The 23,399-nt window shown below is 46.7% G+C and overlaps 1 protein-coding gene across 10 annotated transcripts in view; it reads right to left on the bottom strand.

The window, feature by feature from the left end:
* Positions 1–7,947: 7,947 nt before the first annotated feature.
* Positions 7,948–23,399, bottom strand: part of LOC141999602 (uncharacterized) — a 34,437-nt gene continuing 18,985 nt past the window's right edge. For 3 of the 10 annotated variants that reach the window (XM_074973209.1, XM_074973210.1, XM_074973216.1), the window contains 6 exons: positions 20,679–20,792; positions 19,800–20,303; positions 13,760–13,873; positions 11,956–12,459; positions 9,895–10,008; positions 7,951–9,518 (listed from right to left, as the gene is read on the bottom strand). In XM_074973209.1, coding sequence (XP_074829310.1) covers positions 8,935–9,518; positions 9,895–10,008; positions 11,956–12,459; positions 13,760–13,873; positions 19,800–20,303; positions 20,679–20,792 — 1,934 coding nt within the window. In that variant the 3' untranslated portion in view covers positions 7,951–8,934. Of the gene's footprint in view, positions 9,519–9,894; positions 10,009–11,955; positions 12,460–13,759; positions 13,874–19,799; positions 20,304–20,678; positions 20,793–23,399 lie in introns of all 10 variants that reach the window. The other 7 variants (XM_074973214.1, XM_074973215.1, XM_074973213.1 and 4 more) reach the window with 6 other exon arrangements.

Genomic DNA, 23,399 nt, shown 5'->3' with positions numbered 1-23,399 from the left:
CACTTTTTAAAGGATGCCTTTTTGCTTCTTACTGCTTCTTTTACTTTGTTTAGTCACGGTGGCTCTTTTTTGGTTCTCTTACTATGTTTTTTAATTTGGGATATTCTTATGTTGTGATCTGGGAGCCTGCTGAGTTGATTAACTGTAATGGTCAGAGATCACACCAGCATAGAAATATGTTGAAGATGAACCCTAACGAAATTAAGATTTTGAATTATCCTCCACATGTCCTATGTCCCACTACAATGAATCCAGGCAGGATCATTTGGAAGCTGAACACTTTGTTTCCATCCCACACTACTGTCAAATTTTAGCAAATTAGGAGAAGTCAGCACATAAGAATAACCATATGTATCAGTAACTGCTAATGGTAACAATTCACTACTTCTCCCTACTACAGGTAACAAATTTCTACAGATAGCAGTTTCACACACATATGGAATTAGCTACATCAGATACCAGTTTCTAGCAAAGTAGGACCTGTCGCTGCTGCTGGTAGAATGATCCTACAGATAGCATTCACACGCACACACCCCTGCAATCTGAAGGATGTGGTACCTGTAACACTGCTGTCTGATCAAGCTAATTCCTTCAGATAGCAGTTTCTTACACCATAGGATGTGTGAAATTGCTGTCTGTAGGATTGTGCTACCTGCAGCAGTGACAGGTCCTACTTTGCTAGAAACTGCAATCTGATGTAGCTAATTCCTACAGATAGCAGTCTCACATGTCAAACCAATGATCAGACCAGGCAATCACTCAGTGAACCATCCCATTGTCCACTCCCAGCATCTGGCAGTCAAAGGACGGTTTAGGGACATGCAGAGCATGGGCCTGCATCCCTGATTATCTTGGCTAATAGCCAATGTACTTATTACTGAGGGACTGATCTAATTCTTTGTTCAACCCATTCATAGTTTTGCCTTTCAAAATATAATGAACACACACCTACAACCCCAAGATACCTTTACAACCACAAGAATTCTAAAATCATGAGTTATACACCCTTGAGTCAAGAAATTTTAATAAATAAATGATATATTTTATTTATGTGCCTCTTTGTTCCTGAGCCTGTAGGGTGCAGTAAGGCCAGTTCCAATGCCTTGAGCCTGAACGAATCTTAGTCTGCCCTCATACTGGTCCTGTTACCTCTCCCAAACATTTCATATACCTAAGGCCATATCTACACTTTAAGTGTGGGTTCACTCAAATTATGTCAGCATAGAGTCACTATGGTTACTATGTCACTTGTGTGCATGCCTCCTGGACTCCTTGTCTCAGCAGTCAGGGTACTCACCAGAAGCACTTGTATAGATTCAGAGTGAGGTGCGCCATGCATAGATATCCCACTGTCCACCCACTGTATTTTGGGAAGCTTTGGTTTGGCAGTGTAGGCTGGGTACCAAACAGGTCAGACAGGGTGGTTGTGACCAGGGGATCCACCTTCACATAATGCGTCATTAACCATCCACTAATTTTATATGTATCCCACTTAAATGTATACATAATGTTTACATCTTTTTTTCTAAACCCAAAACCTGCCTGGCCCTCCTCACTGTCTGCCATCTCACACAGCATCATGGAGCCTGCATGGCTCTGCACTATCTTCATGAACGTTTGCACCCAAAGGTGCATGCTCCTTTACTATTTGCAAGATCAGCAAACATACATGTGGGGTGTGACATTATACTCTACATGCTTTATGAAAATATGCTTATGATATGGATATGACATAGCTAATATATACTTTATGCAAGATGGCTGATGTGGGGTATCATTGCAAAACTTAAGACCTATTGACTGTGTTTATCCAACCTGTATGCATGTAACATTTGTACTGGAGACTAGAAATATTGACCATGTCTCTGTATTTCAAATGTGCTGTGCTGGATGAGGCCAGACAATGTTAGTGGCTTATTGAAGGAATGCACAAACACATAAAGATTACCTCAGGAATGTGTATACATTAGAGTCCAGGGCCTTGTACCATCCAGACACACATGGAAGGAAAAGGCTATTTTCATGTTTTGTCAGCAGAGTTAAAACTGTCATATCTTTAGCTTGTACCCAGTCCATCTCCCTTTCTGTTCGCATAATAGCTAATTGTTGTTCACAACACCACAAGGCCAACAGGTACAGCCCTTCGCAGCTCTCAGGAACTGCTAATGGTAAGAATTCACTGTCTCTCTGCTACAGATAGCACATCCCTACAGATTGCAGTTTCTTACATGTGTGTGTGAAAATGCTATTGTAGGACTGGGCTACCTGCAGCAGTGGCAGGTCCTGCTATGCCAACAAAGGACATCTGATGTAGCTAATTCCTACAGATAGCAGTCTCACATACCTATGGTGTGAGAAACTGCTATCTGTAGGAATTAGCTTCATCAGATTGCAGTTAGCACATCCCTACAGATAGCATTTCCATACACACGTATATGTATGTATAAGAAACTGCAATCTGTAGGACCGGGTTACCAGCAGCAGCGACAGGTCCTACTTTGCTAACAAAGGACATCGATCTGATGTAGCTAATTCAAGCTGTCTCACATGTAAAACTAAACGGATAGCTTTCTTTAACAGTGTAACAAGCCTTGTGGATGTGGGAAAGTGGTTGACATGGTCTATCTTGCCTTTAGTAAGGCTTTTGATACTGTCTCCCATGACCTTCTCATAAACAAACTATGGAAATGCAACCTAGATGGAGCTAAAATGCGATGGGTGCAAAATTAGCTCTGGAAAACAGTTCTAACAGTAGTTATCAGTGATTCACAGGCTGAAAGGGCATAATGAGTGGGGTTCTTCAGGGATCAGTTCTGGGTAAGTTTCTATTCAAAATGCTCAAATAAATTGGTTAGTCTCTAAGGTGCCACAAGTCCTCCTTTTCTTTTTGCGGATTCAGACTAACACGGCTACTACTCTGAAACCTGTCAAAATCTTAATCAATGATTGAGATAATGGCAGAGAAAGTATAATTATAAAGTTTGTGAATGATAACAAGCTGGGAAGGAGTACTGCAGAAAGGGATCTGGGGGACCACAAGCTGAATATGAGTGAACAGTGTAAGGCTGCTGCAAAAAAACAGAACATCACTCTGGGATGTCCGCTCTACTCTGCACTGATTAGGCCTCAGCTGGAGTATTGTGTCCAGTTCTGGGTGCCACACTTCAGGAAAGATGTGGACAAATTGGAGAGAGTCCAGAGAAGAGAAAAAAAAATTTAAGGTCTAGAAAACATGACCTGAGGGAAGTAGCATCTTTATTCAAAAGCTGTTTCTTACAATCTACACGTATAAATAACTGCTACAGATAGCACATTTCTACATGTAGCAATTTCACATACACCATAGTGCAAGAAACTGCTCCCTGTAGGCATTTGCTACATCGGGCGGCAGTTTACGACAATCGCAGTTTCTTACGATCTTTTATGTATCGGTGACTGCTACCAGTAGCACAGTCCTACGTGGAGCACTTGAATACACTACACCCTGCTCCTGGGGCTCCTGCTGCAGCAGGGCCCGCTCTGCCGGCAGCCAAGCTCCTCCCCCGCCTCTTCCCCCAGCGTGCCATGTTCCCGCCCCTCCCGCTCCCTCCCGCCGATCAGCTGCAGCAGCTCGCTGCTCCGGGGAGGAGGAGGAGGAGAAGACGCGGGGGCAGGGCCTTGGGGAAGGGGGTGAAATCAGGGCATACCCCTCCAGCCCCCTGCCGTGAGCACCCCCACGACCCCAGCCCTCACCCCCTGCCCACCCTGAGCCCTGCAACCCCTCACACCTCCCCAGCCCCCTGCCCTGACTCCTGCTCCCACCCCACACCTCCCTAGCCCCCGCCCCCCCCATGCCCTGACTCCTGCACCTCCCCACCCTGAGCACCAAATGGGAGCTCCTGCACACACCCACCCACATTCCCACCTGCACCCCTCACACCAAATGGGAGCTGCCCCAGGTAAGCGCTCCACACCCCAACCTCCTGCCCCAGCCCTGAGCCCCCTCCCTCACCCTAGCTCCTGGCTAGACCCTGCACCCCAACTGTTTTTATAAGTTTTTTTATAAAATGCTCTTATCCAAAGCGCCTACAATGGTTAGCTAATGGCACAAACGATATTTGGAGAGATCATTACGTGGTGCGTTGAGACCCTCCACGATTTTTCAAGTGGTCTGCGGGAAAATAAGCTGGACGACAAGAACAATCAAGGTACCTCACTTTACTGTCATTTACTTCCTGTTACTTATAGGAGGAGGATGAAGAAAAAAAGAATGAAAAATGAGGGCAGGGGGAGATAAGAGCGAATGTTCTTTTTCTTGGCTGGGTCCCAAGGAGAGGCCCCAAAAATGAAGCTGAGCACAGGGCCGGGGGCCCCACTCACTCTAAATCCGCCACTGGCTGTCACGTCACCTGGGCGGGGGGTACTGTGTCAGCTGATCCCCAGTCTCCAACCTACCTGGGCAGTACAGCAGACATGGCCCTGCCCACTAGCTCCTCTCCACCCCCAGACCACCCCACCCACCACTTCTTCCCCTCCCCGACACCCCCCATCCCAGCTTAGCCCTCTCACTTTTAAAAATGATTGCTTGCTCCTCCCCCCCTCAGGCTTTCCTGGCAGCCCTGTTGCCAGGAATCCAGTTTTAGGCTGGGAACTCCAGTAGAAAACGGGACCTGAGTGTCCGGTTAGCAGTGCTGACTGGAAACTAAAAGTCCGGTTATAGGAGTAACCACATTAGCTCCGCTCATCCCACTCCCAACACCCACCCCAGAGGGCTGGAAGAGAACCTGTCCTGCTCCTGCGGGAGAAGGGGCAGCTCAGTGCAGAGAGAGCTGAAGAGAATGGGCTAGCACCGGGTAGGTACCCGCTGTATGTGGGCCGGGGGGGGAATGGGGGTGTGGGTGTCCTGTTTACCCCAGCCCCAGCCCTGCTGCGCTTGCAGTTTACTCCTGGTCCCTCCCTTACTCCAGGGACCAACCCTAGCTCCCACTCCACTGTGCTTTTTCCCCCTGACCCTTTTACAATCATTCCTCCGGAGAGCCCACAAATATGTTTGGCGCTGGGCCCACAAAAAGTTAATCCAGCCCTGCTTGGGGGTGAGGTCTGCCTTGGATACCGACATCATGACCCAATCCAGTTGGAATGAGGCACTCTTTGGGTTAACATCATTTTGGAAAATTCTCCCTTAATCCAGTAGTTTTCTTAAAATAGCCGTTCTTGAAAACCACATTCAACGTGGATGTGAATCCCAAAGATAAAAATGAAAGAAAAGCAAGGCCAGTTTTGAGGAGGTCTGCATAGCCTGGCCTAAGGAGTCAATGGCCAGGCTTTAATTGGTGGCCTTCTCAAAATGAAAAGGGGTCTGGATTGCAGAAGTTTTTAACAAAATAAAATAAAATAAAATAAAAAAAATGCATCCATCATCTTTCTTATAAATAAATATGGACATAATCATCACAAAAGTCATGTCTTTCCTTTGCTCACAAGAGAAGTGCGGAACTAAGTGACCCTTACAGTCTAACCAGTAAAAAAACTTGTCTTCTTGAGTAGTTTTCCTCTTAACAGAAATTAAAGCTTGTCAGAATAAATTCCATTTGAAATGGAAATAATTCATGTCTATACTGATCAGTATTCTCAGATACCTTATTTCTCTTACATATTCTAGCACCGCAACCTTTGGAGTAAAGTTTTATTTCAGAATTCCTTAGTCAGAAGGGAGTAAAATACATCAAACAAGCCTTTAAGGATTAGCCACCATTTCCTATAAAAAGAAAACAACATAAATCAGAATTATATTGGAAAGCTGAGAGTCATCACATAATTAGTCTCTTGTTCGTTAACAAATAATTAACTTCATGTTTAATTTCATTCTTACTGGTAACAAAAATCTTATGTTACTTTCTTTTAATTTAACACCGATTTCCACCAAGTAAACCACAATTTTACAGAAGGGTTCACACCCATATAGGTGCCTTCCATTTCTGGAAGTTAATTTATTTATGGCTCTTCTGCCATAAGTGTTGGTGGAAGGGGGTCTCACACTATGTGGCAAGGTTTGCAACATGAAAAAAACCTTCTTTTCTATTTTCACACTTTTTAATCTTTCAAAGTAGCAGGAGATGGTGACGCGATGCAAAGGCATAAAACACAAGACCAAAACCAAAACACCAAAGCATAGAATCAGGACTCAATGTTCAAATATCCTGCAGTCTGAACTTGGAGCTTGACCCACTCATTACTTCATGGGTTACTATCACTTGCACAGAAGGAAAGTGCTTATTGTCCAAGAAGGCAGCCAGCTTGGGATCTTTCTGAGGAACAGGGCCAGTGCAAAGATGTTTTGCGCCCTAGGCAAAACTTCCACCTTGCACCCCCCCTCCGCCCTGAGGCACCCCCTCTGCAGCATCTCCCTGCTGCCCTGCCTCCGCCCTGAAGCGCCCCCCCCTCCGCAGCAGTTACCGGGCGCCCCCCTTCTGCCCTGAGGCGCCCCCCCGTGGCAGCTCCCCACCGCCCCCTCTCCGCCCTGAAGCGCCCCCACTGGGGCAGCTCCCCTCCGCCCTGAGGTGCCCCCCCTGCGGCAGCTCCCCACTGCCCCCTCTCCTCCCGGGGAACCGTGCAGCAATTCCCCTCAGCCCGGGGAGCCGTGCGGCAACTCCCCATCCCAGCTCACTTCTGCTCCGCCTCCTCTCCGAGCACGCCGCCGCTTCTCCCGCCTCCCAGGCTTGCGGCGCCGGGGAGAGAAGCAGAGCAGGGCAGTGCGCTCAGAGGAGGAGGCGGAGCAGAGGTGAGCTGGGGCGGGGAGCGGTTCCCATGTGCACCCCCCCCCCCATTACTTACTGCAGGCGGCCCTCCCTGCGCCCCCCTATCCCAGCTCACCTCCGCTCCACCACCTCCCCGGAGTGCGCTTTGAGCCGCCCCCAACCACTTGGCGCCCTAGGCGACCGCCTAGTTCGCCTAGTGGTTGCACCGGCCCTGCTGAGGAGGGAATGTCCTCCAAAGGCATCAACTCTTTTTCTTGGTCTCATGAAACTTTGGATTCATATGGTAAAGGACAATTGTTCTCAATCTAACTGGCATCTGTTGGGACTCTAATCAATGCCACGGAACTAGGAAATTGTGTTCTAAACACATTTCTGCTGGACCATAGCTCACCATAGCTTTCATCTCTGTGCTGAAAACCAGCAATTAGGTGCCTGTGGTTTCTGAGTTCTTGCCAAGTCCTTGGTCTTGAGGAGGACAAATTTACATTTCTCTGGAGAAGAATCCTTTACCAACCCACCCGAAATCTCAGCTGTGCTAGTGAGGAATGACTTCCTCAAACATGCCCAGTTTACTTCTTTAATCTGATAGCACAGGTCTAAATTAGAAACTAGATATAGGCCTGGTGAGGATCATTGGATGGTACAAGAGGCTGGTTTCTATTCAAAAAGAGTTATTTTTCTTCAGCTGTCTCATATTCAACATCGATTTCATTTTATACACATTTGCAGCATTACAAAGGGTGAATTCAACAAAAACATCAATTCTATTTCCTCCACATCTGCATAGCTAAAGGCAGTATTTCCCAAATATTAGGATTAGCTAGGAGATATCTTCAGGAGTAACTTCCTGTAGGGGCTGGGTCACAACTGTGTTGGGAATCAAATACATGGGCATTTTGCCTAGTTCCAAGTCCCTTACTGTGGCACACTCTCCCTGCATTATCTGAGATAATACTGACTTAAATAATTGAACAACACTGCGATGATACCCAGTTAGTTGCAGAGTTTCGGGTGTGCCCCATGGGGTCCTGTGACACGCCCCCCCCAGCAGCCCTGTGTGGCCAGCTCTGCCTCATAACCTGGCTCCAAGAAGGCGGCTGCCCGGATACCCCTCCCACCCGCCTGCCGGCTCTTTGCCGCCGCCGGCCCGACCAGTCAGCCTCAGCCAGCTCAGGCTGTTCTGGCACCACCGTGGCCCCTGGTGGGTGAAAGGCAGAACTGCAGCACATTTGTGCAGAAAAAAAATTTTCTCCCTCGGACAAGAATGCTGCGCATGCTGCAAATGTCACCCAAGGGGAGATGGCATGACGTGAGACAAGCGGTGTGTGGGGCATCTCGGCAAGGAACGGGATGGATCAGGAGGCTCCCTCCCTCCTGAGCAGTGTAGCCAGTGGCAGCAGGGCAGCAAAATAGCCCCAAATCCTGCAACTTGCAACTGCTAAAAACCCTGGCAACTGACAGCTAAAAATAGCCCATTTGGGCTAGAAAATCACATACTTGGCACCCTGCCCGGTGTGCGTAGTTGGAAATCCGACCCTGCTCACAGAGATACAAGACATTTTCAGTTTCAGATGGAATGAGATTCTAAAGCAGGTTACATCTGATGACTCAGAATGAGAACCACCGATTTTCCCGTTGCATTCTCCTCTGATCCACTGAAACCTGATTCACTTGGCACTGTCTCGTTACTGAGTTGTGTTATTTTACAAAAGATTTACCATCATGATAATGGTTTCTCTAGACTAGGAAAAGTGAAGGAGATTAGGACAGGTTGAGGGGGAAAGTGCTAGCTAACCCACACTACTGTACTTGGGCCATGTTAGTACAGAAAACAGAGTTGTGGTTTTCCATCTGGATAGCTCACTCATGCTGGTTAACTAAAAAAAGTGCTAATGGAGACAAGGCCCGGGTAGATTTTAACATAATGCAGCTAACTGAGGTCTTCTGTGTTTCCCTCCCCTGGGCCTAATGCACATTCCTAGTAAGATGGACTCATACTCCCATAACTCAGAACAAAGCAGCTGGCACAAAGGGTCCTTGGGGATTCACCCCAAAAGGGGTAGCTGCAAAAAGCAGAACTGCACAACTCACCTGGGGGAGCTGAGATCACAATGACGTAAATGGCACTAACAGCCTTAAGGGCCACGTGTGCGAAGTACCAACAATATTAAAGAAAAAAATGTATGTTTTGCCAGCCCTAGACAAGGATTTTATGATGTTTATCTCCCTGGTGGATTCTCTGATGATAAATAAGGTGTGACCCCTGATGGAAGCTTTTCCCGCACTCACAGCATGCATAAGGTCTCTGTCCTGTGTGGATCCTCTGATGTCTTCTAAGATCTGAGCAGTAAATGAAGGTTTTCCTGCACTCAAAACATTCATAGGGTCGCTCACCGGTGTGGATCCTCTGGTGTCTAATAAGGTGCGAGCGTCGAATGAAGTTTTTCCCACACTCACAGCATTCATAGGGTCTCTCTCCCGTGTGAATTCGCTCATGGTTAATAAGGTGTGAGCGACTTCTGAAGTTTTTCCCACACTCAGGGCATATGTGTTTCCTCTCTCCCATGAGGATTCTCTGCTGGGCTGTGGTTTCCTGGAGGTCCTTGTGATTTTCCTCACAATTGATGGATTTGCCCATTTTCTCTCCTGGCTGCCTCTCCTCATGTCTCCTGGACATGTCCCCTTTCGTTCTTTGTGATAACTCCTGGTGCGGTTCCACATGCTCAGCATCTTCCTGCTCTGGATTCTGCTCCCTGTTCTCACTCACCATCCCACCATCTCCTGAGACACAGAGAGAAACTTCAGAAGCAGGAATGAAAATCGGGAGAGGAAACCAAGGGTAAGTGCTGGAGAGATGGGAGAAAATATCAGAACATGAACTCCCCCAAACTTTTCCTCAGAGGGGAGAGAGGAGGGGATCAACTCTGTCTCCACATCCCATCCCAACGCTCAGGATGAAGGGAGGTTAGGAAGGGAGCTATTGCCAGGAGTCGCTCAGGATGGGGAAGAAGCCATGAGCGATATCTGCCCTGAGGACATGACACCTGCTGGGGGACAATCCAGAACTCAAACTGCTCTCACGGACTTGGTTAGGGAATCCCAGCTGTTTTCTTCACGCACAGGCAGAATCTGAGTTGTTGGACTAATGACTCCTCACCTGGGAAGGTTCCTCTCAGGATCTCGCTTTCCTCAGAGCCCTGGAGATCTGAGACCCACAGCTCTTCCCCTTGTTCCAGCTGGGCCATAACCTCAGGTTTGGAAACTGGTAACCCTGCTCAGAGGAAAGAATCAAATGAGATCAGGTGACTTCATGGGACATTTGTCACAAAGAACCTGGCCTTTTTTTAACCATTGCTCATTTTAAAGCACCAAAATTCTGTGGCTAGCTCTCCAGGTGCTCTAAGGTGCCAGACACTCTGCCTATAAGGGGAATAACTGCTGTGCTAGCACACACATGACCAGAGATTCCTGCTCAAAGGGGCTCCTAAAACCCAGGGAAAGTAACTCCACATCACAGAAAGCCATGGGAACATCACCTTGGAACTGCTTCCTACCGATAGAGACCCAAGGATAATGAGAGAGGCAGGGAAATGGGCTGCTGGGGCTCAGCACAGTAAGGAATAGGAAGGAGAGGGGACAGCACTGCGTGTGGGATGTTAGGGATGTTGGATATCAAGAAGGCACATGCTGAGGAGTTAGGGTATATAGCGAGTCAGGTGTAATGGAAAGGAGTATGAAAATCCACCAGTGTATGGAGAAAATTACAGAATGATAGAACCACAGAAATGTTGGGCTGGAAAATCATTTAATCCAGCCCATGCACTGAGGCAGGACCAAGTACACCCTGACAATGCCTGATAGGTATTTGTCTAAGCTGTTCTTAAAACCTTCCAATGATGGGGATTCCACAACCTCCTTTGGAAGTGTATTTCAGAGCTTAACTACCCTTGCACTTACAAGCTTTTCCCTAATATCTAACCTAAATCGCCCTTGCTGCAGTTTAAGGGCATGGCTACACTTGCAGATGTAGAGCGCTGGGAGTTAAACCAGCCTTCAGAGACCGCAGCAGGGAAAATGCTGCCGTGTGTTTACACTGTCAGCTGCAAGCGCACTGGCGTGGCCACATTAGCAGCTCTGGCAATGCCACAGAGAGCAGTGCATTGTGGTAGCTATCCCAGTGTGCAAGCGGCTGCACTTTTCAAATGGCGGGTGGGGAGGGGGAGTGTGACAGGGAGTGTGTTTTGGGGGGCTGAGAGCATGTCAGCATGCTGTCTTGTAAGTTCAGACAGCAGCAGACCACCCTCCCCCCCACCCCACTCACAACAGCAGCATTCCACACTAATGGCTTGCTTTGTCCCGGAGTAGATAAGCATGCTAGCTGTCCGAAACAGAGCTTTCAAAACAATGAGAAGAGTGGCCTCTTGACTTCAGGGGATTATGGGACGTTTCCGGAGGCCAATCACAGCACAGTAATGCAACACCTCATTCACACTGACGCTGGGGCATTTCAGCCGGGACGCAGCAGCTTTATGCTTCTCGTGGAGGTGGATTACCAGGATCACTCCAGCTGCAGAGTCCAGGCGCTCTACGTGCCTTGCCAATGTGGACACATTGGGAGTTAGAGCGTCCGGGTATGCTTTAATGCGCTCTAACTTGCAAATGTAGCCAAGCCCTAAGATTGAGTTTGATCTTGCAACCAGTTTTGTGTGCTCACTTTATAATAATTTAATCTAGACCCCATTTCCCTATGAGAACGGCAGGTGGGACTGTGTCAAAGGAGGTACTAAAATGAAGATATAGCAAATCCACTGCTTCCCTGAAATACTATAGGCCAATCTCCCTGTCAAAGTAGGAAATCAGATTGGTTTGGCTTCATTTGTTCTTGACAAATCCATGCTGACTATTCTTATAAAGCTTTTATCCTCCAGGTGCTTACAAAGAGAATGTTTAACAATATGGTCCAGTCTCTTTCCAGGTATCGAAGAAGAAGGATTAGCTGCAAAAAGCAGAACCGCACAACTCACCTGGGGGAGCTGAGATCACAATGACGTAAATGGCACTAACAGCCTTAAGGGCCACATGTGGGAATTATCATTAATATTAGAGAAAAAATATGTTTTGCCAGCCCTAGACAAGGATTTTATTGTGTTTATCTCCCTGGTGGATTCTCTGATGATAAATAAGTTGTGACCCCTGATGGAAGCTTTTCCCAACTCACAGCATTCATAGGGTCTCTGTCCTGTATGGATCCTCTGATGTCTCCTCAGGTCTGAGCAGTAAATGAAGTTTTTCCCACACTCACAACATTCATAGGGGCTTTCGCATGTGTGGGTTTTCTGGTGTCTAATAAGGTCCGAGCGCCGAGTGAAGTTTTTCCCACACTCACAGCATTCATAGGGTCTCTCTCCTGTGTGGATTCGCTCATGGTGAATGAGGTGTGAGCGTCTACTGAAGTTTCTCCCGCACTCAGGGCAAATGTGTTTCCTCTCTCCCATGAGGATTCTCTGCTGGGCTGTGGTTTCCTGGAGGTCCTTGTGATTTTCCTCACAATTGATGGATTTGTCCATTTTCTCTCCTGGCTGGTTTCCCTGCTGCCTCTTCTCGTGACTCCTGGACACATCCCCTTTCGTCCTTTGTGATACTTCCCAGCGCGTTTCCACATGCTCAGCATCTTCCTGCTTTGGATTCTGCTCCCCGTTCTCACTCACCATCCCACCATCTCCTGACACACAGAGAGAAACTGTGATGTCTCAGGACTTTTCTGCAGCCACATTAGGACAGCAGCAGCCATGAGCTAAGCAGCAGGAAGTCATAGCCTCACATTCCCTCTAAATTGCATCAAAACAATGTAATATCGGGCTGTTGAGGGGGCTTCTGTCGTAACAGCGCCCACCATCACCCAGATACAGAAACAGATCGTAAGAAATGTAAAGAAAATGTTGACAGCATTCTGTCTAGCAAGGAATCACCTAACAGATGTGGTTGTGAAATCTATACTTTATTGTTTTGCCTTCATTGTCCCTGCTTCTCTATTGTTCATCTGTCTGGTCTCTGCCTGGTTCTTTGATCATTTCTGCCTGTTGCATAACTAACTTTGCAAGATTTAAATCAGCTCAGGTGGTGGGCTCTGATTGGGTAAAGAGTGGTTTTGTAATGGGCTAGGATGGGTGAAAAATGCTGGTTTGCAGGACTTTACTTTACAATGATTGGTGACAGTAGAGCTAAGCAGGACTCAAGTTTCACTATAATAACTGGGGTCCAACAGGAATTTCTTGGGAACCAACTCCAGGGCACAGCCTAAGATCAGAGCTGCCAGACCTCAACACCCTGCCAACTATATCGTGCAGAAGCTGAAGGAGCCCCAGACAACCTGATCCTGGCTGGCCACCAAGAAAAGTTCATCTGATTATGGGGAGTGGTGAGCACTGTATGCTTAGTGTGTGTGTTCTGCTTTGGTAACTGTTAATAAATAGAAGTTAAGGATATTTACTGTGTAAGGCTCTTTCACTAGTAAAAGACCCTGCAAACCTGCAGAAGATTATGCCCTGAGCCCTAGGAACAGCGTAAGGCTGGCCCTGAGGACCCTAGGAACTGCGTAAGGGTGAGGATACTTAAATTAACCAGGTTACGCCCTGAGCCCAGGGAATGGTAAAGGTGGAATACTCAAGAGTGTGCAAGTAACAGAACCTGAACTAAAAGGGGAGAGAAAACCAGAGTAAGTGCTGGAGAGATGGGGGAAATATCAGGAAATGAATTCCCCCAAGCTCTTCCCCATTAGAGAGCGAGGAGGGGGTCAATTCTGTCTCCCATCCCATCGCTCAGGATGAAGGGAGGTTAGGAAGGGAGCTATTGCCACGAGTCGCTCAGGATGGGTCGGAAGCCATGAGCGATATCTGCCCTGAGGACATGACACCTGCTGGGGGACAATCTGGAACTCAGAGAGCTCTCAAGGGCTTGGTAGGGAATCCCAGCGGTTTTCTTCACACAGAGACAGTATCCGAGTTGCTCTGATGACTCCTCACCAGGACAGGTTCCTCTCAGGATCTCGCTTTCCTCAGAGCCCTGGAGATCTGAGACCCACAGCTTTTCCCCTCGTTCCAGCTGGGACATCACTTCAGGTTTGGAAACTGGTAACCCTGCTCAGAGGAAAGAATCAAATGAGATCAGGTGAATTCATGGGACATGTGTCACAAAGAGCCTGGCCTTTTTTTTAACCATTGCTCGTTTTAAAGCACCAAAATTCTGTGGCTAGCTCTCCAGGTGCTCTAAGGTGCCAGACACTCTGCCTATAAGGGGAATAACCGCTGTGCTGGCACACACATGACCAGAGATTCCTGTTCAAAGGGGCTCCTAAAACGCAGGGAAAGTAACTCCACATCACCGAAAGCCATGGGGAAATCACCTTGGAACTGCTTCCTACCATAAAGACCCAAGGATAATGAGAGAGTCAGGGAAACGGGCTGCTGGGGCTCAGCACAGTAAGGAATAGGAAGGAGAGGGGACAGCACTGCGTGTGGGATGCCAGGGGTGTTGGATATCAGGAAGGCACATGCTGAGGAGTTAGAGAATATAGCGAGTCAGGTGAAATGGAAAGGAGTACAAAAATTCCCCAGTGTATGGAGAAGGTTATAGAGTGACAGAACCCCAGAAATGTAGGAATGGAACATTTAATCCAGCCCATGCACTGAGGTAGGACCAAATAAACCTAAACCCGATCCCTAATAGGTATTTGTCTAAGCTGTTCTGAAAAACTTCCCATGATGGGAATTCCACAGCCTCCCTTGGAATCCTATTCCAGAGCTTAACTACCCTTGAGTTACAAGTTTTTCCCGAATATCTAACCTAAATCGCCCTTGCTGCAGATTGAGTACAATCTTTCAACCAGTTTTGCGCCCACTTTGTAATAATTTCATCTAGACTCCATTTCCCTAGTTTCCCTCTGAGAACAGCATGTGGGACAGTATTAAAGGACGTACTAACATGAAGATATCGCAAAGCTGCAGGTTCTCTGTAATACCGTAAGCCAGGGGTAGTTAATTATTTTTTGTCAAGGTCCAAATATCTTGGTTAAGGGATAGTCAAGGTCCAGACTTGAAAGAAAACAGTAAAGAGAAGTAGGGCTGTTGATTAGTCTCAGTTAACTCACACGATTAACTAAAAAAAATAAATTAATCATGATTAAAAAAATTAATCGTGAATAACTGCATTTTTAATCACACTGTTAAACAATAGAATACCAATTGAAATTTATTAAATATTTTTGGATATTTTTCTAATTTTCAAATATATTGATTTGAATTACAACACAGAATACAAAGTGTACACTGCTCACTTTATATTTTATTATAAATATCTGCACTGTAAAATGATAAATAAAAGAAATAGTATTTTTCAGTTCACCTCATACAAGTACTGTATTGCAATCTCTTTATCGTGAAAGTGCAATTTACAAATATAGGGTTTTTGGATCTCACAACTGCATTCAAAAACCAAACAATGTAAAACTTTAGAGTTTACACATCCATTCAGTCCTACTTCTTGTTCAGCCAATTGCGAAGATAAAGTTTATTTACATTTATGGGAGATCATGCTGCCCGCTTCTTATTTACAATGTCATCAGAAAGTGAGAACAGGTGTTCGCATGGCACTTTTGTAGCTGGCACTGCAAGGTATTTACGTGCCTGATATGCTAAACATTCATATGCCCCTTCATGCTTCGGCCAGCATTCCAGAGGACATGCTTCCATGCTGATGAAGCTCGTTAAAAAAACATGTTAATTAAATTTGTGACTGAACTCCTTGGGGGGAGAATTTTATGTCTCCTGCTCTGTGTTTTACCCACACTCTGCCATATATTTCATGTTCTAGCAGTCTCGGATGATGACTCAGCACGTTTGTTTTAAGAACACTTTCACTACAGATTTGACAAAACGCAAAGAAGATAACAATGTGAGGTTTCTAAAAATAGCTACTGCACTCCACCGAAGATTTAAGAATCTGAAGTGCCTTCCAAAATCTGAGAGGGACGAGGTGTGGAGCATGCTTTCAGAAGTCTTAAAAGAGCAACACTCCAATGAGGAAACTACAGAATCTGAACCACCAAAAAAGAAAATCAACCTTCTGCTGGTGGCATCTGACTCACATGATGAAAATGAACATGTGTCACTCTGCACTGCTTTGGATCATTATCGACCATCATCAGCATGGACGCATGTCCTCTGGAATGGTGGTCGAAGAATGAAGGGACATATGAATCATAGAATCATAGAATATCAGGGTTGGAAGGGACCCCAGAAGGTCATCTAGTCCAACCCCCTGCTCGAAGCAGGACCAATTTCCAGTTAAATCATCCCAGCCAGGGCTTTGTCAAGCCTGACCTTAAAAACCTCTAAGGAAGGAGATTCTACCACCTCCCTAGGTAACGCATTCCAGTGTTTAACCACCCTCTTAGTGAAAAAGTTTTTCCTAATATCCAATCTAAACCTCCCCCATTGCAACTTGAGACCATTACTCCTCGTTCTGTCATCTGCTACCATTGAGAACAGTCTAGAGCCATCCTCTTTGGAACCCCCTTTCAGGTAGTTGAAAGCAGCTATCAAATCCCCCCTCATTCTTCTCTTCCGCAGACTAAACAATCCCAGCTCCCTCAGCCTCTCCTCATAAGTCATGTGCTCTAGACCCCTAATCATTTTTGTTGCCCTTCGCTGGACTCTCTCCAATTTATCCACATCCTTCTTGTAGTGTGGGGCCCAAAACTGGACACAGTACTCCAGATGAGGCCTCACCAGTGTCGAATGGAGGGGAACGATCACGTCCCTCGATCTGCTCGCTATGCCCCTACTTATGAATCTTTAGTGCATCTGGCACGTAAATACCTTGTGACTCCAGCTACAACAGTGCCATGCAAATGCCTGTTCTCACTTGCAGGTGACATTGTAAATAAGAAGTGGGCAGCATTATCTCCTGTAAATGTAAACAAACTTGTTTCTCTTAGCGATTGGTTGAACAAGAAGTAAGACTGAATGGACTTGTACGCTCTAAAGTTTTATATTGTTTTATTTTTGAGTGCAGGTATTTTTTTGTACATAATTCTACATTTGTAAGTTAAACTTTCATTGTAAAGTGATTGCAGTAGAATACTTTTTTACAGTGCAAATATTTGTAATCAAGAATATAAAGTAAGCACTGTACACTTTGTATTCTGTCTTGTAATTGAAATCAATATTTGAAAATATAGAAATCATCCAAAAACATTTAAATAAATGGTATTCTATTATTGTTTTACAGCATGATCAATCCCAATTACTTTTTTGATCGCGTGATTAATCCCGATTAATTTTTTTAATCGCTTTACAGCCCTAGTAATAATAAAAAGATTTCGGGATCCATTAAAAAGTGTCTGGTGGTCCGGATTTGGCCCACGGTCCACCTATTGATTACCCCTGTCGTAGGCCAATCTCTCTGTCAAAGTAGGAAATCAGGTTGGTTTGGCATGATTTGTTCTGGACAAATCCATACTGACTATTCCTTATAACACTATTATCCTCCTGGTGCTTACAAACTGATTGTTTAAAAACATGTTCCGGTATCTTTACAGCTATCGAAGTTAGGCTGACTGGTCTATAACTCCCCAGGTCTCCTTAGTACCTATCTTTAAAATGGGGAACAATGTTTGCCCTTCAGCAGTCCTCTGGGACCTCACCTGTCCTCCAGGAGTTCTCAACGATACTTGCTAATGGTGCTGAGATTGCCTCAGCTAGTTCCTTAAGTACCTAGGATGAGGTTGAGGAATTAGATATGATTATAACTCAGTAGCAACAGACTAATTCCTCCGGAAAAGTAAGAATAAGACCATGGGATCTCAGCAGGGACCGACTCAGAGATCCAAGGAGCCTGCAGGGAAGAGAGACTGTGGCTACTACAGATAGGGAGAGGGGAGCAGGACCCTCCAAGTCCCCAGAAGTTTCATTACCAACCTATGATGTCACCAAGCAAATGCATATTTATGCCAGGGAAGAGGTCACCTTGTGAGGACTGAGGAACAGAGGCTGTGGTCACAGTTTGTAGGGAAGACTGTGGGAGGGAGGCCCTAAACAGTGGAGAGAAGAATGAGAATCATCATATTTGAAAATATGTGAACTGAAAATGGACTCTGATCAGAACGGAGTGCATGCTCTCCAACGGGGACAGGGCAGGGATTCTCTCACAATAGGCTCTAGATCCCCAAACCACCCCTCCCTCCCACTCACTAACCGCACCCTCCCCACTTAACTTGGTGTCTCTTAAGCCATTCATAAATGCAACTGACCCATCACTCTTTAGGGGTGAAAAAATCCATGCCCCTGAATGACACAATTAAGCCGACCTAACCTCCAGTGCAGACCATGCTAGGTCAATGGGAGAATTCTTCCAGCAACCCCTAGCTAGTACCACTTGGGGAGGTGGATTGACTACAGTGATGGGAGAATCCCTCCCATCCCTCTAGTTCATGGCTACACTGAAGTGCTACTTCAGTAGCATTCAAAGAGTAGACAGGCCCTTAGTCCTATTTCTCCAAGCCCCCCATGGTGGAGCTGGAGTGGCTCTGTAATAACAATGTGCTGTGTGTTGTCCTGGATACTGGGATATTTACTGCATGAATGCTTTGGTTTACTTCAATAGGGGGCTGGCAGGAAAAGAAGCAGAAAGGGAAGCAGCCTGGCTCAAGAGGAGTCACACCTTGGTAAACCCTTAAGGACTGTTAAGAGACAATGTCTGAACGATTAGCTTTGAGTATTCTACCTCCTAGCTGCAGCGAATGTACAGACCTGGCTTAGACGAATAGGACCAGAAGATCAAACGGACTGGGGCAGTTAAAAAAGGGACTCCGTCTTGGGAGGGGCACAGCTGTTCTGGTGACTGTTTGGGGGAAGAGAGAGACAAGACGACCCTGCTGGGGTGTCTGAAGAACTTAGACCTGCCTCGCTAACCATAGGACACACAGGCATGAAGACTGTTATTTTAAAATAATTTTCCCCACCGCAAAATAAAACAGCCTTCTGCACACCAAAGGAGAGTTTGTCTCTTTACACCACTGATCCCAGGCTCCCAATGGTGTCTGCACTCAGCCTGACCTGGGGGGTAAGCACAGTTGGTACACAGGGTATGGTAACCCAGAGCCCGGTCAAGGAGAGGGAGAATTGCAGAAATCCACTTTGGGAGCTGGAAAGGCATGAGGCTGATACCTTGTGTGTGTGTGTGTGGGAGGGCTCAGACATACTGGGAACGGGACAGAGATATAGCTAGTCCTGTCACTCACTCGGACACCCACTCCCCGTCCTCCCACTGCCCTCAGGCCTCCCTGCTGTGTGGTACTGCAGGGTCACCAGCAGCCCATCAAATTATCCCCTCCACTGCTCCCCCTTCTCCTAAGAATAGCAACCTCACACAGTCTTCTATCAGTGGATGGGCCCAGTCGACTCCCACACACTCCATGTCTTTGGGAAGCGATTACAGCTGACCAGCAGTTCTGACACTATTATGGTTTCTGTGTAAAAGGTGACTAATATAACTACTCTAAAATTCACAGACTATGGTACTTGGGCCATGTTGGTACAGAAAACAGAGTTGTGATTCTACATCTGGATAGCTCACTCGAGCTGGCTAACTGCAAAAAATGCTAATGCAGACAAGGCCCAGGTAGATTTTAACACAATGTAGCTGACTGAGGTCATTCGTGTTCCCCCCACCCGGGGCTGATGCACTTTCCTAGTAGGAGGGACTCATACTCCCCCGACTCATAGAACAAAGCAGCTGACAGAAAGGGTCTTTGGGGATTCACCCCAAAAGGGGTAGCTGCAAAAAGCAGAACTGCACAACTCACCTGGGGGAGCTGAGACCACACTGACGTAAATGGCACTAACAGCCTTAAAGGCCATGTGTGGGAAGTACCAAAAAAATATTAAAGAAAAAAAATGTATGTTTTGCTAGCCCTAGACAAGGATTTTATGGTGTTCATCTCCCTGGTGGATTCTCTGATGATAAATAAGGTGTGACCCCTGATGGAAGCTTTTCCCAACTCACAGCATTCATAGGGTCTCTGTTTACTGTGGATCCTCTGATGTCTCCTCAGGTCTGAGCAGTAAATGAAGCTTTTCCCGCACTCACAACATTCATAGGGGCTCTCGTCTGTGTGGGTTTTCTGGTGTCTAATAAGGTCCGAGCGCCGAGTGAAGTTTTTCCCACACTCACAGCATTCATAGGGTCTCTCTCCCGTGTGGATTCGCTCATGGTGAATGAGGTGTGAGCGTCTACTGAAGTTTCTCCCGCACTCAGGGCATATGTATTTCCTCCCTCCCATGAGGATTCTCTGCTGGACTGTGGTTTCCTGGAGGTCCTTGTGATTTTCCTCACAATTGATGGATTTCCCCATTTTCTCTCCTGGCTGGTTTCCCTGCTGCCTCTTCTCGTGACTCCTGGACACATCCCCTTTCGTCCTTTGTGATACTTCCCAGTGCGGTTCCACATGCTCAGCATCTTCCTGCTCTGGATTCTGCTCCCCGTTCTCACTCACCATCCCACCATCTCCTGAGACACAGAGAGAAACCTCAGAAGCAGGAATGAAAATCGGGAGAGAAAACCAAGGGTAAGTGCTGGAGAGATGGGAGAAAATATCAGAACATGAACTCCCCCAAACTCTTCCTCAGAGGGCAGAGAGGAGGGAATCAATTTTGTCTCCACATTCCAGCCCAACGTTCAGGATGAAGGGAGGTTAGGAAGGGATCTATTGCCAGGAGTCACTCAGGATGGGAAAGAAGCCACAAGCGATATCTGCCCTGAGGACCTGACACCTGCTGGGGGACAATCCGGAGCTCAAACTGCTCTCATGGACTTGGTAGGGAATCCCAGCTGTTTTCTTCACGCACAGACAGAATCTGAGTTGTTGGACTAATGACTCCTCACCTGGGAAGGTTCCTCTCAGGATCTCGCTTTCCTCAGAGCCCTGGAGATCTGAGACCCAAAGCTCTTCCCCTCGTTCCAGCTGGGACATCACCTCAGATTTGGAAACTGGTAACCCTGCTCAGATGAAGGAAAACAAGTGAGATCAGGTGAATTCATAGCTCATGTGTCACAAAGAGCCTGGCCTTTTTTTAACCACTGCTTGTTTTAAAGCACCAAAATTCTGGAGCTAGCTCTCTGTGTAAGGTGCCAGACACTCTGCCGAATTGGGGAGTAACTTTCCACCACTCTGCTGACACACATGGCCAGACACTCCTGCTCAAAGGGACTCCTATAACCCAGGGAAAGTAACTCCACATCACCGAAAGCCATGGGGAAATCACCTTGGAACTGCTTCCTACCATAGAGACCCAAGGAAAATGAGAGAGTCAGGGAAACAGGCTGCTGGGGCTCAGCACAGTAAGGAATAGGAAGGAGAGGGGATATCACTGCGTGGGATGTCAGGGGTATGGGATATCAGGAAAGCACATACTGAGGAGTTAGGGACTATAGCAGGTCAGGTGTAATGGAAAGGAGTACGAAAATCCCCCAGTGTATGGAGAAAGTTACAGAATGATAGAACCACAGAAATGTAAGACAGGAAGATCATTTAATCCAGCCCATGCACTGAGGCAGAACCAAGTACACCTTGACAATCCCTGATAGGTATTTGTCTAAACTGTTCTTAAAAACTTCCAAAGATGGGGATTCCACAACCTCCTTTTGAAGTATATTCCAGAGCTCAACTACCTTTGCACTTACAAGTTTTTCCCTAATATCTAACCTAAATCGCCCTTGCTGCAGATTGAGTATGATCTTTCAACCAGTTTTGTGGACTCACTTTATAATAATTTAATCTAGACCCCATTTCCCTATGAGAACGGCACGTGGGACTGTGTCAAAGGATGTACTAAAATGAAGATATAGCAAATCTGCTGCTTCTCTGTGTTATCCTAGGCCAATATCTCTGTCAAAGTAGGAAATCAGGTTCGTTTGGCATGATTTGTTCTGGATAAATCCATACTGACTATTCTTTATAACACTATTATCCTCCAGGTGTTTACAAACCGATTGTTTAATAACAGGTTCCGGTATCTTTCCAGGTATAAAAGTTGGGTTCACTGGTCTATAATTCCCCAGGTCTCCTTAGTACCTATCTTTAAAATGGGGAACAATGTTTGCCCTTCAGCAGTCCTCCAGGAGTTCTCAACGATACTTGCTAATGGTGCTGAGATTGCCTCAGCTAGTTCCTTAAGTACCTAGGATGAGGTTGGGGAATTAGATATGATTATAACTCAGTAGCAACAGACTAATTCCTCTGGAAAAGTAAGAATAGGACCATGGGATCTCAGCAGGGACAGACTCAGAGATCCAAGGAGCCTGCAGGGAAGAGAGACTTTGGCTACTACAGATAGGGAGGGGGGGAGCAGGACCCTCCAAGTCCCCAGAAGTTTCATTACCAACCTATGATGTCACCAAGCAAATGCACATTTATGCCAGGGAAGGGATCACCTCGTGAGGATTGAGGAACAGAGGCCGTGGTCACAGTTTGCAGGGAAGACGGTGGGAGGGAGGGTGGCCCTGAACAGTGGAGAGAAGAATGAGAATCATCATATTTGAAAATATGTGAACTGAAAATGCACTCTGATCAGAACGGAGTGCACGCTCTCCAACAATGGGGACAGGGCAGGGATTCTCTCACAACAGGCTCTAGATCCCCAAACCACACTTCCCTCCCGCCCACTAACCACACCATCCCCACTTAACCTGGTGTCCCTTAGGCCATTCACAAATTCAGCCGACCCATCACTCTTTAGGGGTGAAAAAATCCACGCCCCTAAGTGACACAATTAAGCTGATTTCACCCCCAGTTCAGACAGCGCTAGGTCAATGGGAGAATTCTTGCAGAAACCCCTAGTTAGCACCACTTGGGGAGGTGGATTGACTACAGTGATGGGAGAATTCCTCCCATCCCTCTAGTTCATGGCTACACTGAAGTGCTACTAGGGCACAGCTGCAGCACTGCAGCTGTGCGACTGTAGCATTCACAGTAGACAAGCCCTTAGTCCTAGATCCCCAAGTCCTCTGTGGTGGAGCTGGAGTGACTCCGTAATAACATGATGTCTGTTGTCCTGGATACTGGGATATTTACTGCATGAACACTTTGGTTTACTTCAATAGGGGGCTGGCAGGAAAAGAAGCAGAAAGGGAAGCAGCCTGGCTCAAGAGGAGTCACACCTTGGTAAACCCTTAAGGACTGTTAAGAGACAATGTCTGAATGATTAGCTTTGAGTATTCTACCTCCTAGCTCCAGCGATTGTACAGACCTGGCTTAGACGAACAGGACGAGAAGATCAAACTGACTGGAGCAGTTTAAAAAGGGATTCCCTTGGGGGGGGGGGGGGGGAGGGTGCACAGGTGTTCTGGTGACTGTTTGGGGGAAGAGAGAGACAAGATGATCCCACTGGGGTATCTGAAGAACTTAGACCTGCCTTGCTAACCATCGTACGCACAGGCATGAAGACTTATTTTAAAATCCTTTTTACCCACCGCAAAATAAAACAGCCTTCTGAACACCATGTTTGTCTCTTTACACCACTGATCCCAGGCTCCCAATGGTGTCTGCACTCAGCCTGACCTGTGGGGTTAGCACAGCTGGTACGCAGGGTATGCTGACCCAGGGCC

Source organism: Natator depressus, chromosome 15 (genome assembly GCF_965152275.1).
Source record: "Natator depressus isolate rNatDep1 chromosome 15, rNatDep2.hap1, whole genome shotgun sequence".
Taxonomy (NCBI): domain Eukaryota; kingdom Metazoa; phylum Chordata; order Testudines; family Cheloniidae; genus Natator; species Natator depressus.
This window is presented reverse-complemented; position numbering and strand designations above follow the sequence as displayed.